A 25,599-nucleotide genomic window follows, 5' to 3' on the forward strand; every position below is an offset into this window, starting at 1 on the left:
AATGGTTAATGGATATGGCTTTTTTTCCTCCTGGATTCATTAGAATCTCCAAATTGGAGATCATCAGTGAAGAGTTAATCAGATATTAAGGATATGAGGAACACATCACAAGCCTTTTGTGACTGGGAGATATTGTCAGAGTTGTTGAAGGAAAACTGCCCAGATAATTTGTTCCACAGAAACAAAGAAAAAAAAAGATTGCCTGTCTGTTAAAGCTGAGGAAAAACGGGAGGAGACAATTCAAACATTTTAATTATGTTTGTTTTTTAATCAAAATTTTCCTCTATTTATCTCCCCAAGACCCAGGATATGATCCTGCAGTGCAATCTCACCAGGCTGTTTTCTGTGCTCCTGTTATTGTCAGACAGGTTAACTGAGCACATGTACAGTACATGCAGTACTCCAAGATTTGGAGTGTCTGGCTTAGGAGAACTCTTTGAATGCACAGAAAAGCATTATTTGGCTCTGGGCTGGAAATTCTGGTCAAAATCAGGGCTCTGAGAAAGCCCCAGCCTGGTGATCAGAGCATTTAGTGGTGAACTGGGGGACTGGCTCAGGTCCTCCATCATCAAACGAGGAACAAACTCATTCTCCTACCAGCAGCAGACTGACCTACCCTGAGGCTCTTTCCTGCTCTGAGCTGGAAGTCTCACATGCTCTGGATGCTGGGAATGTTTCCCTCCCACCAGGAATTGTCCAGTGGAGCAGCTCTGCCCCGTCCATCTCCACCAGGAATTGTCCAGTGGAGCAGCTTTGCCCCTGTCCATCTCCACCAGGAATTGTCCAGTGGAGCAGCTTTGCCCCTATCCATCTCCACCCAGTCAGCCTCCCTCTGCCCCAAAGAATCTTGCATTGTTTGTACACACTGGGGTGATGCAGCTCTAGAGATGCTGAGGGAGCTGTTGTGAGCAGCCCAGAGCCTTGCTGGTGGTGAGAGCTCCAAATGTGGGAATGAGAACTTCCCATCCCAGTCCCCAATGGCCTCGTGGGTACCTTGCTCTCGAGGCTCTGGGCTGTCCACACCAAGACCTCCTTCCCTCCCTGTCTCCTTCCTGATTGCTCAGTTTCCCATGAGGAGCTCCAGGAGACCTCTCCCAGAAGGACAGAGATGATTCCAGAACTTGCAGGACAGGAAATCTCTTTTCTGCCCTGCCCTGCCCTGGGGCAGGCCCTGTTGGAAGGCACCAGTGTCATAGTTGAGATGGAGACAAGGCAAAGCAACACACTCCATTTTCAGAAGGCTTCAAACTGCTTTTATTCTAGCCTGCATGCTTTTTATACAAACTCATCAGTTTACACTTCACTCACTGGTCAGGAAAGACAAACAAAGTGCTCATTGGAACAGGCAGTTGCTGGTTTCTCTTATTTCTCCTGCTTTCTTTCTTGGTTTTTGTGTCAACGACCTTGGTAGAAAATTATTTCAGGGGTAAATGTGGATCCTCTTATCAAACTTCTCTCTGGCTCTCAGAAGTTGCTGTAAAACCTGTTCCACACCAGAGGGGCTGTGGGATATTCGCTGCAGGCTCGGGGTGTTTGGCTCCCCTGGGTGTTTTGGATGTGAGGACAGAACATCACTTTTCCAACATTTTCAACTCTGTGACAGCTCTGGCAATTTACTAATGGATTGAATGCTTTCTCCCATCCACAGGCACTTAGAGCAGTAATGTGTGAGCTGCTCATATTAACCTTTGCATGAACAAAGCCTTTCACACCCAAACCTCTCCAGGCTGTCACATCTGAAGGCCAAGGAAAGACACTAGGACGTGAAGTAGGAATGGTAATGACTTTCCAGACTCAGAAGTTGTTTCTGATCAGAAACATATTGATTAAATGTGTGTTTGGCCCAGCCTCAAGCTCTGCTGTGTCCACAGCAAACAACTTGCTGGCACAGCTCTGGCTGCTGCCCAGATTCTCTGCCCTCCTTCCAAGTACGCACAGGGATTCTCATCATCACCTGCTCTGCCCCTCTGGAACCCGAGCAGGGCCACAGCCTTTGGTCTGAAGGGGCTTTAGGGTGTCCCAGCAGGGACCCTGAGCTGAGGCAAGGCCATTTCAGTGCTGCACAGGGCACTCAGCCACGTCCTTCCCTCCTACCATCACACACAGTCAGACAAATCCTTTTGTTTTGTCAGCTGCAGGACCTCTCCCCAGTGGGGCATAAATTTTATTTTTCATCTTGTTGTCACTGCCCTGATTCTTGGGCTGAATCAGTATAAATTTAGGCAGGCTTTAGAAAAGACCTTCTTTCTTTTGCCTCTTATTTCCCCAGCTACTCCCTGCCAACCCTACAGATGAGAGTTTTTCTTTGTAATAAATACCCAAATCCATCTGCGAGCCTTCCTGCTTCCCTAGAAGCTGACAAAGACTCCTGACCCACTTCCTAAGAGCTCTGTGCAGCCCTAGCTTTGGGAAGAGCACATCCCATCAAACCCTGGAGTACCTGGAGCTCCCTGGCTCTGGGAGCTGTAATCACCAGGCACCTGACCTAGATTGAGCAGAGCCTGAAGTAGATACCAGGCTTCAAGGAAGTGAGGGAGTAACGTGGAGGAGTGGATGTGGGTAAAGGTAGCTTTTTTTGTGTGTCTCAGAAGAGCTATTTTTAGAGGCACACGAGTAGTTGTGGGATGGGGATTTGGGATGGGCTGGGAGGCCTTTGTGTGCAGACATTACCTGAGGAACAGGTGGATTGGGCTGTCCGAGGGCTCCTGTGGCCATGAGGAGTTGTTAGGAACTTCTCCTGGAATCAGGATGATTTCTGACCCCTTTCTGACCCCTTCTCCCTTGTTCCCTCTTTTCTGTGCTGGGATGCCTCCAGCTCTCACTGTGGAGCAGCTGCTGGAAGAAGATGTGTATTGTAGGATTTCTGTTGAAGGTCATAAAAGGTCTGGTGGCCTTTGTTCCTGATTCTCTGTGGGTAAACAGCTCTGAGATGGGCAGCTGGAGGTCGGGCAGGGGCGGCTCCTGTGTCCTCTGAGCAGCATCAGGGAGGGACAGAGGGCTTGGAGGTGCTGCTGCATGTGCAAAGCCCTCCTTGGCTGGAGGGGAAGCCAGTTTGGGGCTGGGTTTTCATTTTCTGCTCTCCATTTCAGCCAGAGGCCCAGTGCCCCTTAACAGGCCCCTGCTCTGTTTTGGTGCCTGGCCAGGCAGCACCTGTGGGTGTCTCTGCAGGTGACTGTCACCCCACCACAGGGACAGGGCAGGTGGAGCTGCTGGGGCTGTGAAAGGTGCAGGGGAACAGAGGTAACAGGGGGTGAAAGGTGGAATGGTGCAAGAGCTGTTCCCACTGAGGTGTGTAGGGACATGGGGAACAGAACTCAAACAGCAGCTGATGGAAAACCTCTCCAGGGTTGTGTTTTCCAGCAGCTTGGAGGCATCCTCAGAGACTGGAGCTCTCTGCTGGACTTGCTGAGCTGGGTCATGTCCAGCCAAGCCTCCCTGGGAGGGCTGTGCTGCCACATTACAGACCCCAGGGTGGGTCAGGCTGGAGGGGACCACAGTGGGGTCATGGTGCCACCTCCCTGCTCCAGCAGGGCCACCCCAGGGTGCAGGGCTGATGGTTCTGGAATGTTCCCAGTCAGGGAGACCCCAGAGCCTCCCTGGGCTCTGCTCAGGGCTGGCACTGCCCAGGGCAGCAGTTCTGCCTCCTGGGCAGGGGAATTGCCGGGCTCAGGCCCTGCCCGTGGCTCTGGGGCCATTGCTGGGCCTGGAGCAGAGGCTGGGCCTGCTCTGCCCTCTGCACACAGGGACAGACACAGGGACAGACAGACAGGGATGGACAGGGACAGACTGGGACCCCAGGAACACCCAGGGACAGACAGGGACAGCCTGGGACAGACAGACAGGGACACCCAGACAGACAGAGGGACACCCAGGGCTGAGGCCCCCTCTCAGGATCACCTCTCAAGGCTGAACAGGCCCAACTTTTAGGGGTGAAAAATCTCAATTTCTGGAGCAAGTGCTGTCCTGAAGTGTGGGTCTGTGCCAGAGCTGAGCAGGAGTTGCTGTGCCTTTGTCAAACCTGCTTCTTCCCTGGTCCTGGGGCCATTCCTGCTCTTTTTCCATCAGAGAACAAACAATCCCCTATTGTCATTGGGAGAATTGCAAAATAGAAACAACTACACCTCAGCTCTTTGGTTCTGGTGGCCAGAAATGCCAAAGCCACTGGAAAAGAGATTTCTAATCTCTCTTTCTTCTTATTTGGGTAGGGCTGCTTTACTTCCACTGAATTCAAATGCAAACCAGGATCTAAGGCACATTTGGAAATTGGTTACTGGTGCCAAAGCTGGTAAACAAGTTCTTGAAACTGATGCCCATTGCTTTTACATCTTGCTTTGTTCTTGTTTCTTGCCCAAATCTTCCTTCTAAATGTGAATGCTTCCATTTGGCACTGAATTTGTGTTGAAACTCCAGTCAATAAAGCCTAATCCTGAGAGATCTGGTGCAGAGATGGAATGAAAGGTTTAGTAAAACTGTAGAGACCGAGCTTGATTTTCAGTGTAGTGAGCAAGGACACGAATCTGCAGTCCCAAGGGAAGTGTTAGTCTGCACCATGGACCCCAGACACAAATCTTGCTGCTCCTGCTGTTCATGGGAGGGGTTGGGGATTTCTCCCTGAACCACATCCCCAGTGAAAGGAAAACAAATGAGGCTGCAGCTGTGAAAATTGATAAAATGGAGGAGAAGCAGCAAAGAAAGAACTGATGGAATAAATGATAAATAAATAATTTCCTGTCAGTGCAGTCAGGCTTGCTGTGGCTGACTGTTGCTCCCCAAGACATCCTCTTGTTTCAGGCTCCTGGATGAGTTGTGGAACATTTTCCACGCCAATAACTCCAGAAACCTGTCATCTCTGATTTCAATATACCCTTAGAGCAAAATCTCCACATCAAAATTCCCTCCAGAACATTCTGTAAAGGTGGAAAGTGTGGCGTGAAACCATCAGGATGAAGGCCAATAGGATTGCCAATTTGTAAAGAAAATTCATTTCAGAGAAACAATAATGAAATTCCTCTGTGATCTTACTCCCAACAAACTTAAACCTTTAATTTCAGCTCTGTTCAAAGAATGGAAAAGGTGTGAAGTTGCTGCCTGTAGCTGTTTAGGGGACTGCTTATCACAGCAGGAACATGGATATCTCCTTGACTCCTTTCATTTCCCTTCTTTTCCAGGACGACACTGAGCCGTACTTTATTGGAATATTTTGTTTTGAAGCTGGTATCAAAATCATCGCTCTGGGCTTTGTTTTTCACAAAGGCTCTTACCTGCGCAATGGCTGGAACGTGATGGATTTTGTCGTGGTCCTCACAGGGTAGGTGACCTCCTCTCCCCCTGAGCCTAACGGGGCTCTCACCCTTATTTGTGGTGTTTGTTTGCTCTGGGTTGGGCTGGGATTTACTGGAGTGGAGTAGCACTAAAATCCTGCATTTCTGGCTGTAGTAAATCCAAGGAATGGCTCTTGTGCAGAATGAGTCACTTGCCAAGCATTTGAACCAACTCAAAAGTGGTTTTGAGGATATTTCTTTGTAGATATTCCAGTGTGTATCTGATCCAGAGACCTCCTGACATTTCTGTGACTTTGCAGGTTCTAATTGCCACTGGTACTTGAACCTGATTTAAATCAATTTATTTTCGGACGTTACAGGATGACTTTAGAAGTCAACATGGAGAGTGCTAACAAATTAAATGCATCCTGGTTTTAAGCTGTTACAACTCTGAAATCAGCCAAGTTTCTGCAGGAATGAATTTATTCCCTTATAAAATAACTTTTCTCAAAAGAATTCGAAGGTGTTTGAAAAGAATTCAAAATGTCTTATTAAGGATGGAGGTGAAAAGGTTACGTGTGCATTTTGTACCCTGCTTTGAGATGATATCACTGATCTCTCCCTTGGAAATGCTGACAATATTTTACATTATGCATTGCAGCAGTTTCTGTCTATTTATATAAATAGAGGGTGATGCTGGTGGATAATGAAAACATAAACATGAACACTTCTAGTCTACAAATTGGGCTTTAAAGCTTCAGAGGAAACGATCCAAAGGTCTGCGTGAGGTCCTGAGCTTGCAGCCTTCATCTGAAATCCTTGGAAGGATTTCAGTTCATTTCTCCCCAGAAACTGCAGCCTGGCTCCTGCTATTGATATGCTTCCCATATCCATCCTTTCCCACACCTTGCCTGCCCGTGTGTGTGGATATTCCCTGCTCCTGGTGGTGGTGTGGAGTAGGGAAGTGCTTGCATACATATACAAATATATTCATTAGCTACATGATCACTGTAATTCCATTTGCATTCATGGCACCCTGTGATACAGCACTTGAGAGGCCAAAGGGAATTCTTGATGTATTAAGAGGAAGAGAATAAATATTCAGGGCTTGATTCTCCTGCTGCTGGGGCTGGGTATTTAATCAATAGAAACTTCAGTGGAGGCACAAGGAGAATCAGATTTCCATACTTAGAAGCAGGGGGTACCAGGATGAAAAGAGAATTAGCACAGATGCTGCAATTATTCTCACTGACGCTCTGTTCTGATTCCTAGTTAGCTCCACATCATTGTTTGTGTTAAAAAAAATATAAAATCAAGGCCCTGATTCTGGAAAGAACTTTGGCATTGGCTGAATTTATCCTACAGCAAAGCATTCCACTATATGCTAGAATTCAGCTGACTCCAGCGATTCTCTACCTAAAGTCCAGGCTCCACAGAAAAGCTTTTCTGAATCCCAGCCATATTGTTTAGGCATGGCTTGAATACCTTTTATTATTATTATTTTTTTCCTCCATAAACACAAGGCTCCAGAGTTTGTTGGTTTTATTTTACAACTGACACATTCCGAGCGTTGCAGCCCAAGCGGCCGCGGGATCCCCCCGCAACGAGCGGCGTCTCCCTGGTGCTGTGGGAGCTGCTTCTTGCAGCACTGTTTGATCCTGGAAAATAATTGTGGGATATCAGCTTGATGAGACAGCTGGAACAAGGACCCCCGGTGCCATCTGCAGCCCCGCGGGTTCCTTTGAAGTGCCATCCTGTTAACGTCACCGCTGCTGTTTCCAATGGTGACACCAACTGGGCCCTGCTGAAATTGTCTCGTACAAGGGCTTCCCACCAGGCAGCAGTGCAGGGGTGGCAAAGGCTCAACTCATCAGCTTCAAGCCCAAGAGTCATCTCCACTGAGGAAATCCAGACCTCTAATCCTTGTAATTCGAGGGCTGCATTTAACAAGGCACTTGAGCTCGTGCCTGATTTTTGGCATTAGGGGGAAGGTACTGAAAATAACAGAGTTACTCATGCTTGGTTTGATGCTTTCCTGAATATTTCTAGTCCAGGTGGAGGGAGCACTGAAAGCACTGCAGCTTCACACAGGGGGTTGAATTAGTGTTTTCTCTGTAGCCTGGTGTGTTTTGCTCTGCACTGCCCAGATCATGATTAAGTTCTCAGCTCACTCCTGTGTTGCCATGGGGCTGTGCTGGAAATCTGGAGTTCCTCTTCCTTGGGTTTCCTTCAGTGGCCAGAACCATTTCATGTGCCCACTGCCTGCACGAGCGCAGGTGAGAGGGGAAACCTGTGCAGGGCTGTTTATTTGAGACAAAATCCTCCTTGTTTCTGCATCAAGACTTCAAAGCCAGCTTGATGAGTGAGAAATTTCCTGCTCACAGAACCTCCAGGGGTGGCTGTGAGGTGGTGACACAAGTGGGACCTTCATTCTCATTTCTGTGGAAGGCAGACTTGGATCTGTGTGTTTCAAAGAATGACCAAGCTGTAATTTATTAGGGAATAATAAAAAAGGACAGTGCTAAGCCAGTACTTAATGTGTTCTTATGAATATAGATAGGTAGGACATCAGTTTTTGAAATATCATTTTGCTACTCTATCAAAAGCTTTCCTTTGCCATATGTGCAAGATTTCTACTTGAAAATGTTACTTCATGTTTCCCAGGCAGTGCTCTGCTCCCAAGCTCAGTTTTACATTGATCTTCAATATTATGGAGAGATTTTGAGTCCTCTTCCTTTACTTTTTTTTTTTTTCTGTGTAAACATGAAAGATCATGAAAATATTCCATGATACCCCACACAGAGTTGTGTACCTGCTAATCCTCTGAGTGCTTGTTTTTATTAAGGTAAACGGTGAATGCCAGAAAACCTGATCTCATTTTCAGCTTTTAGCTAAGCACCAGAAAAGCAAAGAGCAGCTCTGCTCTCATTCTCTCTGTTTCCATAGGAAAAAGGCCAGCCAGAGTCTGGGTGTGCTTTGGAGGAGGCTGTGGGGGAAGGCTCTGCATTGATTGAACTTAGCCTTGTGTAAATATTCCAGTGATCATGCAGCAATCCTTCCCACCTGTTTTTTCCAACCATTTTTTAGGTTTTTTTTTTTGGTTACTCATGTCTGCACCCTGGAATTATTGATAAATATATTTTTTATCTACCTGCAATGAGAGAGATTTTGTTTGTCAAAAGCAGACAGCAGAACTTGTTAATCAGGAAATACATCAGGGCTGTGTTCCATGCAGCCAGGATCAATATCTTATTGAGCTAAACTCGAGTCTAACAGATAGTGGCCCAAAATGGCTTTGGTTTGTTGTTCCAGAAAACACTCCCTCGCTTTCTTTTCCCAGCAATGCTGTGGTGCCTATTTCTCATTTGCTTCCAAGGAAACCTGTGGATCTGCTGTTAACAAAGGCCTGGGAAAAGAACAGGTTGCTCTCCTTGAAAGATATTGTTACCTCTGTGATTTATTTAGTGATTTCTTGTGATCTCCACCAGTTGTAGATGAGTCTCAATGAAAGCTGCTCCTGCTGGGATGGGCCTGTTGCTGTTGGGGAGAAAAACACGTTTTATAGCTCCTGCTCATTTTATTTCCACGTTTCTGTGGGATTGCACTGGCTCCAGTGGTGACATCACCCATTAGCAGCTCTAAATCACACAAAAATGCAGTTTCTCAATTGGCCTGGGACTGGATGATCTTAATGCACTTTTTCCAAGCTGGAGGCAAAGGGATTTTTTAATTCTGTTGCTGCTACTTGTTTTGGGTTGAAAATTTTAGAAATTCACAGTTGTTTTGGGAACAAATTTGTCCTGTCCCCAAATTCCTCAGCTGGAGCCACGAGCTCTGATTCAGGCCCTGGAGGGCTCAGATCTTTTCCTCTTGGAGTTCATGGGAGATTTTCTCCTGGGTTTTGGATGCAAAGCCTGAAGAATTGCTGGGTTTGTGTGGAGCTGGTGTCAAGGGCTGTGTGCTGAGGGGAAGAATGGCATGGACAGAATGATATTGATCTTTGATTCCCAAAATTCAGATGTCTAGGGGTTTTTCAGGGGGAAAAAAGGGCTTTTAAACTGTGATGTCCAAGCGGTCTGCCCTCAGTTGTGTTTTGGAGCTTGTTTGTACTTCTGGTTTCCCATATCATGGATAGTGGGCTGTAGGGTTTAACTCCATACCCCAAGAAAAGAGCTGCTTGTCCCTTTTTCACCACCAGCTACCTGAGATTCCCCTTGGTGCCTTCTAGTAAGGCTTGAAGAAGAATTCCTTTTTCTGCATGCCTATGGTTTTATGAAATGCCAGCTTTTCCCCAGTCAGAGATTTATGCTGCCCAACCTCCCTTGACCTAAGGGCTTTTCTGTGCACCACAGGCTTTTGCTGCTGCTCTGGTCCTTCCCCAGTTCTGCCACATCCTCATGGAGTGACCACAGCCACATGGTGTTTGACCAACACCAAGAGTGGCTAAAGGCTGCTATGAAATAATGGAGCGCTTGACAGGATCGTGCTCTGCCCTTTATGAGCAGAATTAATTTCTTTTGGCTTCCAATCAGCCTGGATTAAACACTCTCGAAGAGTCCTGGTGGCTTCTTGAGCCAGTTGGATCAGCTGCCTGCATCTCTGGGTGGGACTGGCAGAGACAGAGTGTGCCAGCCCCGGAGCTGCCAAACAATGTGCACAAAGTCTCTGCGCGGGTATGGATGTCTCAGCCTGTCTGGAACAAATTACAAAAGCCAGAATTATCTTGATTGTCTGAGAAATGTGCTCCTTGCTCCTGATGCTGCTAATAATTTGGAAGGCAACTCATTTAGTAACAGCATAAAGGCCTGCTCATGCTCGATGTGAGCGTTGCTGGTTACCAGGATCATCCTGCTATGTGGGCAGTGGGAGCTGCTATTCCTGGTGCTGTGTTTGAGGAGCAGCAGCCTTGGGTGCAGGGATGAGTGACAGAGTGGGAGGCACAGGAACCACCCAGCCTGGGCTGTGCAGCAGGTTTGGACCTTGGATCTGCTCCTTTCAGGTGGATGTACCTCCCAGACAGGGTGTGGGGGGAGATGTGACCAGGGAAGTGTTGGAGAAGGAAATGTCTTGGGGAGGGCTGGGATTCTTAAAGCTGTCAAATACTCATAGAGGCTTTGGCTCCAGCATTTCTTTCTCTCCATGTGCATGTTCCTGTACTTCAGAAGCCCTTAAATGAGGATATCTGAGCTCTGGGACTGGCTCTGATGTATTTTGTGTACAAGGGTGACGAGACGAAATGGCTTCAAACAGAAGGGAGGTTTAGATGAGATGTTAAGAGAAAAAATCCTTCCCTGTGATGGTGAGCAGGCCTTGTCAGAGGCTGCCCAGAGCAGCTGTGGCTGCCCCTGGATCCCTGGCAGTGCCCAAGGCCAGGTTGGATGGGGATGGAGCAGCCTGGGACAGTGGGAGGTGTCCCTGCCACGGCAGGGGTGGCACTGGATGAGCTTCAAGGTCCCTCCCAACTCAAACCTTTCTGTGATCCTTTGATTCTGTATTCCACCTGCAAATAACCACAGAACTAATTAGAGAAATAAAATTCAAATGAAATCAGCCCCCTTGGCTGCCCTGCAGCACCCCTCTAGGTGGTTGCTCAGTGCTTTGTTTATCAGCTCGGGGACTGGAGATGTAGGGAAGGAAGGGGTTGGAGCAGGGAAGTGCAGATTGCCCTCTGCTCTCCCAGTGTGGAAATTTTTGTGCTAGAAAGCAAAGCAGGGCAACAACAGGAGTTGGGAAAAGGGACACTTTGAGGAGGAACAAGCTCAGTCCTGGTTGGCTGTCACAAGGAAAAGGAGCTGTTTGCTTGGGGTGGTGATGGACTCGGGGCGAGCGCTGTCAGCACCGTGCATGAGTCATGAAAGGAGAAAAGTTTTATGGATTTAATGCAGCTGATCCTTGTGTTCAATTTCTTTTATGCTCCAGTGATGGATGGACACTTGCTGGCTCAGAAGAGCAAAGGCCCCCTTCTGAAATTGAATCAGATAAAGGTGGACAAGACACAGGGATTTACCTGTCAGGTGTTAGCTGGTGCTCTGGCTGGTAGGTGAGGGCAGAAAGGGAGGAAGCCAAGACACCAAATTTTCATTTTTGAAGCAGAGAGAATTTGTAACTGGGAGGGAGGAGGGTGTGTGAGGTCTCAGGTTGAACAGAAATTGTTCTATCCTCTGCCCCTTGGCTGTCTGGACTCCTGAGGAGCTGCAGAAGCCATTCCCTTCAGAGAAGACTGGGCAGGGAAGAAGGGTTTGAGGGCTCTAAACCCATCTGGCAAATGTCCCCATTTCCTTTTTTGCCCAGTGGGCAGCAGTTTCCTTGGGACTGGAGCTTGTTTTCTCTCCGGGCTTGTTTCTCTGAGCAAAGGGGGGCCCAGGCCGTGCTGAGCCTCTTGCTGTGTTAATTAGGGCTCGTGTCTTTTTTTGTTGCTTGTAGTGGCTTTTCTGCATTGATTTTGGTGGGGGTGGCTGGAGGCAGGTTGAGGGAAGCAGGTGGGTGAGTAATTGTGTGGCTGGCTGCTAAATCAAGAGACTTTCCTGGGCAGAGGAGGACTCTGGGCTGTGCTGAGAGGAAGGCTGCAGATGGTCCCAGCCCCTCAGAGGACCTGCAGGTGGGGACAGCCCTTCCCTGGCAGAAATTATCCTGCTCTGGCTCTGCTCTGGTGGTGGCAAACCAAACGTTTCAGGTCAGAGAACCTCTCAAGGGCAAACAGATAATGAGATTGATGTGCTGCTCTCTTACTTTATTAAAAGGGACTGCGAGGTGTCGAATACCTGGGATGAGAAGTGATAATGATGGAACAGCACAAGGAGCCTGGAAGTTGAGGCACAAACCCCCTTTCTATTACAGAGAGAGGAAACAAAACCATCCAAGTTTCCATCTTGTATTCATTTCCACATTTTGTGCCTGTTTGTGCTTCCTGGAAGCTTTGTGCTCACAAAGAGGGGCTGCCAGACAATATTTATGGGTGTTTACCTCTCTCTGAAGCTGGGCAGCTGTCAAGTGGAAGTGATCATCCCAAATGAAAGCAAGGGTTGCTCCTCATGGCAGCCAGGGCTTTATCAAAGGCATGCAGGATCATTGGTCCAGAGTCCAGACAGTATTTTTAGCTTTTTATGGCTCTCAAAGGCAGGTGGGTGGCAGGGAAATATTGTCTCTTGTGAGGGAAGCAGCTGCACAGGCAATTGTGGAGCCTGCAGGTGGGAAGAGGACTCTGGACCTTGGGATCTGCTCCTAAAGTGTGATCCTGCCCTGGCAACCATGTCCTGTGGGCACCTAGAGATGGAAAACATTGGTAGCTGCTCTTGGAACTGGGTGTGGATACTGGGAATTCAACTCCAAACCAGCGAATCAAACTGCAGCTCCAAAGGGCTTTAATTTCTTATTTTTGATGCTTCCTAGTTTAAAAACAAAGAAGCAAAAAAAATCGCCAAGCCCAAAATACCCAAGTGCTGTGTGTGGTGTTGAGTGCTGTCCCATAATTAGATGAGGAGGAGGGTGCAGGTTGCCTCAGACTCCTGCTTCTCAAATGGTGCTTCTGCTGCTGTGTCCCAGTTCCAAGGGAGCAGCTTTGGATGGCAAAGTGCCTGCTCATCTCAGGGGAGAAGAACCTGCCTGCGACTGTGGAAAAGGGTGAGGATTCGGTAAATCAGCCTGGTTTTAGTTGTGATCTAAGCCTGAGTGCCAACAGTGAGTCTGCACACGTGTCCTTGGATCCACATCTCACCCCAAAGGCTTTGGGGGCTCTCAGACCATTCTCTTCCTTGGGGCTCCCTGAAAACATCAAGAAAACTTGGATTTGGAAAACTGATTTTCCATTCTTTTCTTGCTGAAGGACCCAAGAGGTGTGTAGGATGCTCTGGCCAGGGCCAGGCTTCCACGCTGGAAGCTGGAGCCAGAGGATGTGTGAATTCCAGGTCAAGCCAAGTCCAGGATCAGCACCTGGAGATGCTTTTCCACACAATTCCACAAGATTTTTTTGCTTAACTTCAGCTCTCTTGCATCTTCTCTGTGCTGAAGGGTCAGGTGGGGTTGGGACAGAGGAAGGGATCCCCCATGAGTGAGGTCAGGCTGCAGGATGACTCCTCTGGATGAGCTCCTGACTGTGGGCATGCCCAGCAGCCCAGGCTGAGAAAGCCCTGCCTCCTGTGGCACACACCAAACCTGTGGGGTGAGCTTAGAGGCTTTGAAAAGTTCCCTGATCCTCACAAAGGCCACCTAAACAATACACAGGAGAAACCTTTCCCTCCTGGCATGGTCAGCATCCACTGAATCCATGTCTGACACACTTGTGTATCCTCCCTCCTCCATCTCCCCATATTTTGGTGGCCAGAAAAGTCACCTGTCATGGGTTTTGGATTGATAAATGAAACAAAATTCAGTGCTCAGTGATGTCAGGGTGGAGCATTCAGGAAACAGGTCAGGCTCTTCTGGTGGATATTCTTATTCTGTCAGTGCTGGAGTTGTCTTGGTTTCCGAGCTGGCTGCAGGGCTGGGTGTGTTTGTGTAGGTGATTCTCGTGATCAGCTGCAGCATTTTAAAAGCCTCCCTCTGGAGCAAGAAGTTCAGGTCACTCCGGAGTTAAACCCAATTTTAGACAATAATGGGTTTAGCTCTTGGCTCAGTTCAAGTCAGTTCAGGCTGGGCTGGATGAGATTTAAGCAAAGAAAGGATCAGGAGTAGAGATTGGAGCAGTGCTGGGCTTTTCTGGGAATAGAAATTGTTCCTGGGGCTCCCCAAAGAGGGGAGGGCTGCTCTCAGCCAGGAATCTGTGAGCAGAGGGCTGTTCCTTAGGGAAGTCTCTGAAGAGGGGTTAAAGCTGACTCTCCTCCTTTGCCTCGTTACACGAATTCCCTGTAGGGCTCTGCACAACTGGAAGGTCCCAGAGTCAGACTGAGGCTTTAGGAGCACGTTCATGGTCCATGGGATGATGTAGAAGTATAGAAGTGAAGGACAAAAATGAGCTGCTTGGAGAAGACTGAGACTTTTTCAGCTATGAAATGTTCCTGTGCTGAAGAACTCTGATAATCAGAAATACTTGGTTGGATGTAGCTTGATTCTGGTTCAAAAAGGACTTAATAGAACTTGAATTGGGGCTCTCAGCTTATTTTCCAATTAAAAAGAACTAAAAAAGGAAGGCAATTCAGTCTTTCAGCCTTTTGGCTCAGTTTCCCCCTCTCAAACACCCTGAACCAGCGTCCTTAAATAAAGTTTGGGCATGGGAGCTTAGGATGAAGGCTGTGAAAATGATTAAAGTGTTGAAGAAATGTCCCTTTAAGGAGAAGTGAAAAGGCTGAGTGTTAAAATTAAGAGCAAAGTCTCATAAGGGTGAGATAGATAAAGAAAAGCAGAGAGAAAATCATGTTTCCCTATCTATTTTGGTAGGACTCAAAAAACATCAGTGACAAAAATGAAGTTTTAGAACATCTTCACTAATGGAAATGTAATTAACTCATGGAAATCATCACAAGAATTTGCTGGTTTGGGTCTTGAGACCAAAGTAGCCTTGAGATCATCTTCAGATCCACCAGAAGGGAAATGGTTTTTTTGAAGGGGGATGATTAGGCCTTTCCCTGGTGCTCCCTGGAATAAGTTAGGTGGAAATGTGAACAGGCTGTTTCATAATTGTCCTTTCCTTTATCTTGCAATTTCTTCTGAATCCTGTGGAGCCACGGCTCGGGACCAGGATCCAGCCTGTTCCAGCCTGACCTGGGAATACGAATTTGTCAGTTTAGACATGACACAGTATCAATAGGAGTGCTGCTGTTTCATCCCTTCATGTCTGATTTAAAGATCAAACGTCTTCCTGCTGCAGCTCAGAGAGAAACTTCAATGCTCCAGAGCTGAGTGTGCCCTCCAACCCCGTGAGCCTCAGCTGTGGGAAAAGATCTGGGGTTGAAAATTGGCACTCATTTAAAATGAATCCCAGGTGGTTTCTGGTAATGTGGATATCACTGTGATAAAGGGGGTTTGGTTTTGGTGAGGAGGGAGGCCTGGCAGGCTCAGACCTGGTGCTGCAGGGGTCTCGCTGCTCCCTTCCCATGGTGGAACATCCCCTTGACCTTGCTTTGGGAGCATCTCAGCCGTGGCCTCCTGACTTCGCAGGATCTGGAACACAGGAGAAGATTCTGGCAGGTGAAATTATCTGATCAGGGGGTGGCCCTGTCCTCAATGAGGCTTCAGTCAGAGCTGAGAGCTCGTCCAGCTGCCACCAGTCAGGCATGAAAGCTCTCCTGCTGGGGAGGAGCATTAGCAAACCTCCCTCCCAGTGCCAAAGACAAATCTCTGCTGCTTTTCTGGCCTCCAGCGCTGGGAGAGGGGTGGCAGCCAAAGGCTGTGGGAGGTTGCAGGGAGTTATTTCCACACTGGGAAGGGATCTGCACTCTTGGCTGCTGGGAGGTGGGTAAGACCTTTCCTGAGGGTGATTAGAAACAGGCCTGGAGAAAAGATGAGGTGAGGACTCGGCTTGATAAAGACATGGACTGCTGGATCCTGGCTGCAGGATGAAGACTGAACTCCAGAAAACTCCTCACATTTCTTTTTAATCCCATTATTTTCAGAAGTTCATATCCATGTGCTCCAAGTAAGTGATGCTGCATCTGTTCAAAACCATTTAGCTGATAACATGAATAACCTCATCACAGATCTCTGCAGCTTATCTCTGCTCTGAGAAATGTGCTGAAATGAAAAATTTTACCTTTCTTGTCTTCTGATGCCAAATCTCAGCCTTATTTAGCCACTTCCTGGGCAGAAGCATTCCAGATTCCTGAAGTTCTGTGGCCCAAATTACCTCCTGGATGAATCCTGAGCTTCTTTAAATTTCTTGCTCTGTAAAAATCAATAAAGTAATAAAATTGGATAGGTAGAATACAGGAGGATTTAGAAATGTTTGACTTGGTTACTAGTTGTATAGACAGAATCACCCCAAGTCTATTTTTAAAAAGCACTTAATTTTTTTCACTCTCTGGTTACAACTTTAAAGCCAGTTATAACAGATACAAAATGATGGCAACTCCCGCCTTTCACAAAGGGTAAAAAGGAAGCTTGGCATGATCCAATTTCTTGTTTTAATTTGGAACATGAAAGAACAGGAGAGTATGGGAGCAGTTAATGCTGTCTGAGGCAGATCCAGGATAATGCAGCTCTGGTTCTCTTCTGGAGCACACTGGGCAGTGGGTGGGATTTTGAGGGTTCTGTTTTTCTCTTCTGCTCATGTGTTTGGCTAATGAGGGACTTTAGGCTGTTTCTTTTCCCTTTGTTTCCACATTCCCCCCTCTTTAAAAATGAAGGCAGTGCTGGTTCCTGACTCTGTAACGTACTGGGAAGGAGGCTGCCTGTCAGCACTGAAAAGTAGTGAGTTTCAAATGTCTCAAAAGAAGTAAAAATAAGCCTTTAAAAATGTTGAAATGAAGTGTGGGGAACTTGAATCAGAAGTAAAAGAGATGGTAACGGCATCATCTTGTAGAAATCATCAGCTAGAACTCTTCTAGCTGCTCAGTCACAGTGAGTGGGAGACTCTTGCAGGGAGCTCAGCGCTCGTGTTCCACGGGGAATGTGTTAAATCCACGGCGTGGCACACACAGAGCTGCAGCTGTGGGTGTCTGGCAGAGCTCAGCCCCAGGCAGGGTTGGACCTCTGGGGGAGGTGGTGTGCTCTGAGTCAAAATGTCCACGAGTGTTGTCACCAACCTGTGTGAAAACGAAGGGCTCCACCTTGGATGGAGAGAGGGGAATGTCCTCTGTGGCAAAGCCACTGCTCAGGATGGTGTCCTGGCTTTGAAATGCTGGAATCATGGGTTGATTTTCAAAAGGTGTGGTTCATGAATGCCAGGGAGAATCTGGGAGTGTTTTCCTGGGGCTTCTTTCCACAGAAGGACGGGGCTGCAAAGGTTTCCTGCAGCAGGAGCCTCCCCAGGGTTCCAGCAGTGCTGAAGCCACAGCTGTGACCTGGGCCAGGTTCAGCTCTTTGGGTTTCAAAGCCACATCTGAGCAATGAGCTGAGGCCTGCTTGGCACGAGGGTGCCCAGGGGACAAAAGCAAACAAAATTTGTATTTATTTTTCCTTTTTGAAACCTGGCAGCCCTCCAGCTCATCAAACACCACTTCTGCTTCTGATCCCTCTAGGGCTGCCCTCTGATCTGGCTTGTGTGGAAATGATGAGAAACCCTTTCCTTGTAACAACAAACCTCTGGTGTCCCTCTGTGAGGGCTGGAAAATGCAGAATTAGTGTTCCTTTTCCTCAAAACAACCTTCTTATCCCCTGCATCTTTGGAAACCTTTGTTCCACAGGAGGAAGGTTTGGGTGAGGTTTAATTTCCATCTAATAGCCTGTTAAAATCTTCACATGGTTTCTTGGAGAATGCCATTAAGAATCAATTACATTAATGGGGCTCAGTTGGAGCTGTGCTGAAATATGGATGGGATCAAGGAAAGTGACTTTGCAAAACAGGGTCCTTGGTGCTGCAGCCATTTATTCCTCTTGATCTCCCCAGGTTTCTGTGTGGACCAAACCTGCTCTTGGATGTTGTCAGTTCTGCAGGAGCTGAGCTTGTTCAGGGACGAGGGCTCAGTGTTCTGAACTGTGGTGTAAAGCCACTGCCAGGGGGGTTAGGAGGGAGTAATTCCCTCACCCTGGTGGAGATGGTGTTGGACTGCTCAGTTAAAACCACCTGGCAGCACCAGGAGACCCTCCAGGCCTTGTTCATCCAACTGCAGAGCCTGATCTGACACCTTAGAGGTGTCAGGGACTGTGCTGCTGACACTGCAGAGTGTCCACGAGCTTATCATGTGACAGAGGGCCTGGAGATATGAGAGGATGGAGAGAAAGAACTTTCTGTCTGTGGCTGCTGGGTTGTTAAACTGATTATAACGTGGGCTGTGAAAGAGGATCCTTATCCATGGAAAGAAGTTGGTGACAGAGAGAAGCTGCCTGTCCTTGCAGGAGAGGTGCATGGAAAGGTGAATCCAGGTGGGACTGAGAAGTCCCTGTCCAGTGAGAGGCCACTGTCCACTGCCCCTTCCATGGGGTGGGATTTAATGAGTGCCCCACTGCTCACAGCTGGTGTTGGGCAGTGGTGGCACAGCTTTGGTCCTGCTGCTGGTGTAGGAGGCCTGACTGGAGCTGGGGTTGCAGTGAAAATGCTGGGGAAGCTCCTGCTGACCCCTTGTGGATTGGGATGAGGGATTCAGGTGGAAAGGAGCCTGTGGTGCCCACAGTGACTCTGGGTGAAGAAAGCTCAAGAGACGGACAGAGACAAGGCCTTGGTGTTGTCTGTTGTGTACTTTCCATCGTCTTTTGAGCATCTTGGATCATGTTTTTTTTGTAGGAATGCTTGTATAAAGGGATCTGTGGAATCCAGGTGCTGTGTGGGCTGCTCAGCTGCAGGTGAGTGGCCTGAGGGACTGAGCTGTGAGGCAGAGCCCTGTGGTGTTTGCATCCATGTGCCAGGCAGTGCATGGGTGTCTGTGAGGTGCAGGGAAAGCCACAAGTGTTGGGTGCTGCCTCTTGTCCATGAGAAATTTGGGATTTACAAGAGCTCATCCGTTGCAATGTATTTGCAAGGCCATAGTGGGCACCAGCCAGCCTGCTTCTAAGTTTGTTATCAAAGCCTCAGGAATTCATCAAGGCTGCTGGAACATAAATTGTGCTGAATTAAGAAAGAAGAGGCTGAAAAACTGTCTACCAAGACAGTAAGACCTGGATAACAGAGGGCTGTGAAACACCTGGACTGTAACCAATCACATACTCTGAGAAATGCAGGCAGAAAATGAGTGAACAAGACAAAGGCACCAGTCAAGAAGTCTGTACTTAGTAGTTTGTAGAATCTATAAATATGTGTGTAAGGTAAACAATAAATGGCTTCTGCTTGACCATATTGGTCAGTTGTCCAGGAATCCTGGATTTCCCACAATACTCATCATCCGCAGACTAGTGAGCTCATACCTAGGTTTGTTTTCCTCTTTACAAACAAGGGGTCCAAGTAAAACCAAAACAAACAACATCGTTAGAAGATATAAAGTAGAAGTGGGGTGAGCATCCCCCTGGTTCCCCTGGATGCCGCGGTTGAAGGACTCGAGCAGCAGCTGAGGAATCCCCTCTGCCAGAGCCATGGCACTGACGCAGGTGGCAGGTACAAAAGTGCTGAGCTGGTACCCTCCAGCAGAGCTGCACCCCAGGCAAGAGCTCCACTCGGTGTCTGATCACCCTGAGCCCCCCAGGGCTGGCATCTCAGCTGGCACTGCAGCTCCTGGGGCTGCCCGCCCTGCCGAGCAGCCGGGGCTGGGCACACAGCTGGAGCTGCAGACCCTGCCAAGGTAACTCCACGGAAATGACTCTTGGGATGCTTGGGTGTGTTTGGAGTTGGAGGCTGCAGAGCTGTGCCTTTCCCAGAGCTCATCCATTAGGGAACCAGCTCCTTTGTGCAATCTGCACCCAATGCAGAGCCTGTCCCTCTGAGCTCTCATTAAACCCAGCAGAACCAAACCTGTTGCTGTGATATTTTCTGAAAAATCCCTTTGCCAAGATTTCTTCTCCTGGGAAGCCTCAGCTTCTCCCTGTTTTGCTGCTTTGGAATGTGATTTGGAGATTGTTTATCCACCATGTGAATTGTTTTTACTTAATGGCCAATCACAGCCAGATGTGTTGGACTCTCTGAGGCAGTCAAGGGTTTTTATTATTCATTTTTGTTAAGCCTTCTGATGTATCCTTTCTCTTTCTTTAGTGTAGTGTTGGGGAAGATCAAACAGGAAAGCCTTATAAATATGATTGCCTGGCTAAAGATTTTGAGAATATAGAAACTATAAGTGAGATTGGAATGAAAGCAAGCTTTGAGATCCCTCAGTTACTGAACAACTGGAAAACAATGGTGTGGCTGGCTGAAGGGGATCCCCTTTTGTTGGAACAACACCCTCTGCTTGCAGACAGGCCCAAGGGTCAGAGCAGACCCTGCCAGCTTGGCAGAAGGGCCCAAAGTGGAGTTTGTAGGGTTTAAAATGTAACACAGTGTGGTAATGTAATGATTCTTATAGGCTGTATGTAAATGCTGTAGGATTTGTATCTTGTACTAGATTGGTTAGTGAGAATCAGAATATTCAACAAGAAGAAGATTTATTGTATTGTAATGGGAACCATGCTCTCTTACCCTCTCATCCTCTCTCTCTCTCTCTCATCCTCTGTACCACTCTCTTTACTTCTCTTTGGGGCCTGGCAGCTCCCAGCAGGGCCCTGCACCCAGGCCCTTTGCAATAAACCCCAAGTTCCAGACCTGGCTGCAGAGATCTCTCGTCTCCGTCCATCCCCACCGTCCTACCCCTCGATGCTCCTACAGTATAGTTTTAGTACAGCATTTTTAATATAATATAAAAAAATAATAAATCAACCTTCTGAGAACATGGACTCAAATTCTCATCTCTCATCCTGGGGACCCTCACAAACACCACACAAACCCAGCTCTTGCCACTTCCCACCTCACCCAGCCCCAGCTGTGCGTGTGGGGAGGATCTGTAAATCCCTGAGCTCAGGCTTGGAGTAACCTTGGAGCAGAGTGATGGGAAGGGTGTTGCTGGAGACCAGCCCCAGCCAGACTTTGCAGTGCCTTGTTCTTGGAAACGAGCTGTGTTTCAGGCAAATATCCGGGAGCTGGGGATTTTTTTAGCCTGTCTCTTGCTGTTCATTTTCTCCCTGGCACTGGGACTGCAATTCCAGGAACCCTGGCTATACTTGAAAGCGCCTCTCAGACAGGGATAAAAGTAATTAAACCTCTCAGCTTTCTCTCTTTTTTTTTTATTTATTGTAGTTTTACAAACGTGGCTTTAAGATGGGGACAATTTGTTCAGGCTGAGATCTGCCAGCCTGTTCCAGCGTGGAGCAGGTGAATGAGAGGATGAGGAGGCTCCTCCCTTTAAGGCTCCAGAGCTGCTCCTGGAGGAAGCAGAGATGGTTGGCTGCTGCCAGGTGCAGCCTTTCTTCCACTTCCCCTCTCCTCCTCACGTAATTAACTCGTTAAATTTAGCTGTCTGAGAGGTATGGAAATGCATGTGGTGCAACTGCTTCCTCTGTGCAAATAATCCTGATTTCAGCTTCCGTGAAAAATCAAGGGAATTGTTTCATGCCATGCAGAAGCACTGAAAGAACTGAGTTTCATAGGAAAAGCAGTTTTAAAAGGCAAGAAAATTGGGGAAAATGAGGAGTAATGTTTTTGTCTAATCTGGATTATGATGATTTCGAGCTTTTAATGTTCTCAATTTTAATTTTTTAACTTCAATTTTATTTGGGAAATTAAACTGTGACATCCTTTTAAGTAGAAAAGACCAGACTCTAAAGGTTTTGATTTAACAATGTTGGCACACAAAACGTTCTCCATGCTGCTTTTCTTCAAGGAAAGGTTTTGGCAAACTTGGCTTGAGTTACTGAAGTGTTGTGGTTGACCAAAATCCAGGGGGAATGTGTGTGGGGGAATTCAATAAAAACTATCCAGCAAAAAGTTTCTCTCCTGCTGCTGTGCTGCTCAGTCTCTGGGCAGATAGAGCCAGCTGAGATTCAGAGCATCCTTAAAAATGCACTTTTTAGATTAAATGTTCTCTCTCTTAATAGCTCTTCCTGATTGCTCTGTGTTTACCCATGTGGAGGGATGGCCCAGCCTGCAGAAACTGAAATTGAATTTACCTATGTTAATTTTAGGGTTGCATCCCAAGGTTGTGGTCACTGGAGATTTTTTGCTCTATCACAGAATTATTTAGGTTGGAAAACACCTGCGAGATCATAGAATCCAACCTGTGACTGATCTCCACCTGCTTGTCACCCAGTGAGTGCCACCTCCAGGTGTTCCTTGGACACCTCCAGGGATGGGGACCCCACCACCTCCCTGGACAGCTCTGTCCAATGTTTAATCATTGTTTATGAGAAGAAATTCCTCCTGATGTCCAACCTGAGGCCGTTCCCTCTCCTCCTGTCCCTGTTCCTGGGAGCAGAGCCCGACCCCCTGGCTGTCCCCTCCTGTTAGGAGCTGTGCAGAGCCACAAGGTCTCCCCCTCCTTTTCTCCAGGCTGAGCTCCTTTCCAGCTCCCTCAGCCTCTCCTGGGGCTCCAGACCCTACCCTGGGCCTGCTCATCCTCAAGGTCCTTCTTGCAGTGAGGAACCCAAAACAGGACACAACACCCGAGTGCTGACTCCAGGGGGGTTTTTATGGGCTTCCACCTGCTGAGGAGCTGGGCTGCTCTGCCCTGCCCATCCCTGATGGAAAGCCCTTGGTTGTGCTCATTGTGGGGCGGGTGAGAGGCTGGTGATGGAGCACAGGGAGCAGCTGAGGTCAGCTCAGGTGGGATGGGTCTGGTTCATCCTGTGCTCCCGGGGTGCTCGTGGTCTCCTCACGCTGTCAAACATTAACCTGCCCCTCCACACACAGCTGTCCCTGAGCTTTCACCACCTGTGCATGCAGCACACACCTGATGGGTTCTGTCCCAGCTCTGTTTGCTCTCAGGGCTCAGCTCCTGTAGGGTACAGCACATGAGGAGGAAGGCTCCAGGTCTGTCTCATCCTGAGCATGGATGGGAGGAGATGACCTTACTGAGAGCACCAAAATGCTCAGTGGGGATAATCCTGGAGCAGGGACACCCCACCAGGCACCTGCTCCATCCCCAGAGTGTTTTTTCCAGGTGCAAACCCATTTTCTGCTCAGCAGTTTGTTGGCAGTGGGGCAAGGTTGGAATTAACCTGTGTGGCTCCCTTTGGTCACCTCCACATTCTCCACTAGGTTCCAGCTTTGTTTGAGGTGGCAGAAGGGATTGTTCTAATCTCATTTTCCATCTTTATTGTTCAGTGTGCAGCCCTAATTCTTATTTACAGGCTTATTCAAACCGTGGGCTGAACATGGGAATCTTCATTTCCTTCCAGGCCTCTTTTTTATGGACCTCATTGCCACAGCCTGAGAGCTTCACACCAGCGTTAACTCAATTTCACAACACCCCTGTGAGACAGACTTTGATGTTTCCCATTTTACGGTGCACAGGGAGGTATAGGAATATCAAAGACAAAAGTAGCCATTAATTTTCACTTAATACCCTCAAAACCTGTTTTGAGGAACAGCAATGGGCTCATTTCTCCTGCATGGGCTCATTCCCTGACAAGTTTTAGGGCACCAATCCAAATGGAAAGATTTCTAGGGCTTCTCATGAAATCAAAACAGAGTTTTCTTATGATTTTCCTTAATTTAGGGCTCAGACAGCACCAAGAAAACTCCACCTGAAGGTAGAAAGCTCTAAACAATACAAAGAGGTGGGAGTGTGTGGCTTTAAGCTTGTTGGTAACTTCATGTGTTTCTTGTCTCATGATGCACACAGAAAATAAAAATCCTGCAGGTGATGGTGGCAAAGAACATCCTAGTGGACATTTTAGCTTAAAGCTGTGCAGTTTATGCAACTTGTACTGAATGTGAAACCTTCCTCACCCCTCCCATCACTGAGCCCTCTTTGCCATGTCCAAAGTGGTTTCTGAAGTTGCTGCTGGTGGAGCTGTGCTGGGGAGGAACAAACTTTGTGGCATTATTTCTTCCCTTGGTATATCTGTGCTTTAGGAGGAAAATGTCCAAGAATAATTGAGATGAATCAGGTTTCTATATGTGGCTTTTTTGAATATTTAACATCTTAGATCTTGTGAAGCAAAAGGGGCAAGGAACAAACGCTGTCTATTTTTAGGCCTGGGGAGTGGATGGAGCTGCTGGCCTAGATCCTGAACTCCTTCCAGGAGCAGCAAGGCAAAAAACAACCATAAACTGAGCCAGGCTTTGTGTGTTGGGCAGGATTTCTTGTGTTTATTTGAGCTGACCAAAAGCAGTTGGTTTTCATGTTGAGTTGTTTGAGTTGTGGAGGGAAAAAGTAAAAAAGGGATCATGAGAACTTTGAATGAAACCTCTTCCCTCTCTGGTTTTATTTCAGTTGTCCAAACTGAGAATTGTCTAAATAGTTGAAAAGGATGAAAGTCAATAAAGAAGGGAAGGTTTTGTCCCCGTCTCCACCTCTTCCCCCACTCAACAATGGGGTTATAACTTGCTCAGGAGTTATTCCAGTTTTGGTTTTCCCAGCTGCCACAATATGGAAATCTTGGGAGTTTTGAGGGCTCTTCCTCTCTCCCTCCTCTTCCCTGTGCCATTCCTGATACCTTGTACTGGTTCCAGTGAAAATTCACCCTAACTACTGACCTGCTCTCAGAAACTCAGCTGGGTTTAAACAGCCCCCAGATAAATCTCAAGTGACAGGCTGGGGAAAGATCTGTGTTTGCAGTGCATTTCTTACTGGGAGATATTGCTGTTACTTTAAAATTAAAAATAAGAGCAAGATATACTGAAAAAATAGAAATAAGTGGGGTGAAAAACTGTTCTTCAGCTGAGACTGAGAATGGAAAATTTCTACCCAAAAGAAGAATATTTCTGGAAATGACAACTCAATGGAAACATAGTTCTCTAATGCATTCACTGTTAAGTGAACATTATTTATATTGCAGGAGAGAAACACAATGTGGCAGAAGATATTTGGTTAAAAAAAATAGAAAATCCATGAGCAGACATTCATCGTTTGCAAGTAGGGAGCCTGGGATACAGATGAGCTAAAGGATGAAGACTCCAGACTCTTGCTCTTGTAATTTGCATTTTGTTGGTATATATAAAATGAAATGAGGTTTATATTTGTTTCAAGCAGAAGTGCTTAGCAGGCATAGGAAAAGCTGTCTGCAACGTTAAGCATATATTCCAAGTTTTCTTGGAACGAGATCATTAGGAGGAAATAGCTCCTCTTTTTCTATTCTTGCTGAGGTAGGATCATGTTCTCTACATTGTTTAATAGCAAGTCTAATGCTACTTTTGAGACTCTTTTTTGGAGAGGCAGCACATTCTCAGCCATGTGATCCTGCAATCTGCAGTTGTTTTGGGGTAGTACTTGGATTGCTCCAAGGGGGAGATGCAAATCCCACCTGATTTGGGCTGACTTGTGGGACTGACAGGGGAATTAAATTCTGGCACAAATCTACACAGGGGGTTTATTCTTCCTTCTCTTTATCCCTCCCCTCTGGGGCTGTTGGAGTGGTTTGGGCCCTGCAGTGGTGTGGAGCTGCAGCTCCTGCAGGCTCTGGGTGGGTTCTGGCACCCACAGCTCCGAGGATTTTGGTGTGTCAAATTCTGCATGGAGAGTGTGATGGGAAGGTGAGGGAGCTTCAGTGCTCCTCCTCCTTCCCATCTCAATAATGTCCTGGTGTGCAAGGGAAGTTTTCTGACACATCCCTCTATCCTGCAGTCTCTGGGATGATAATCTGGCCAAACCCCTGCTCAGCTGCTTTTTCAGGTTCCCCACATTTGGAAAGAGCT

At 47.5% G+C, this 25,599-nt stretch overlaps 1 protein-coding gene across 5 annotated transcripts in view; it reads left to right on the plus strand.

Annotated features, from left to right (window-relative positions):
• CACNA1B (calcium voltage-gated channel subunit alpha1 B) overlaps positions 1–25,599 on the plus strand; it is a 330,258-nt gene that overhangs the window by 5,410 nt on the left and 299,249 nt on the right. For all 5 annotated transcript variants that reach the window (XM_031059209.1, XM_031059210.1, XM_031059211.1 and 2 more), the window contains exon 3: positions 5,169–5,308. In XM_031059209.1, the coding sequence (XP_030915069.1) occupies positions 5,169–5,308 (140 nt within the window). The remainder of the gene's footprint in view (positions 1–5,168; positions 5,309–25,599) is intronic.

This window comes from Geospiza fortis, unplaced genomic scaffold (genome assembly GCF_000277835.1).
Source record: "Geospiza fortis unplaced genomic scaffold, GeoFor_1.0 scaffold85, whole genome shotgun sequence".
Classification (NCBI taxonomy): Eukaryota; Metazoa; Chordata; class Aves; order Passeriformes; family Thraupidae; genus Geospiza; species Geospiza fortis.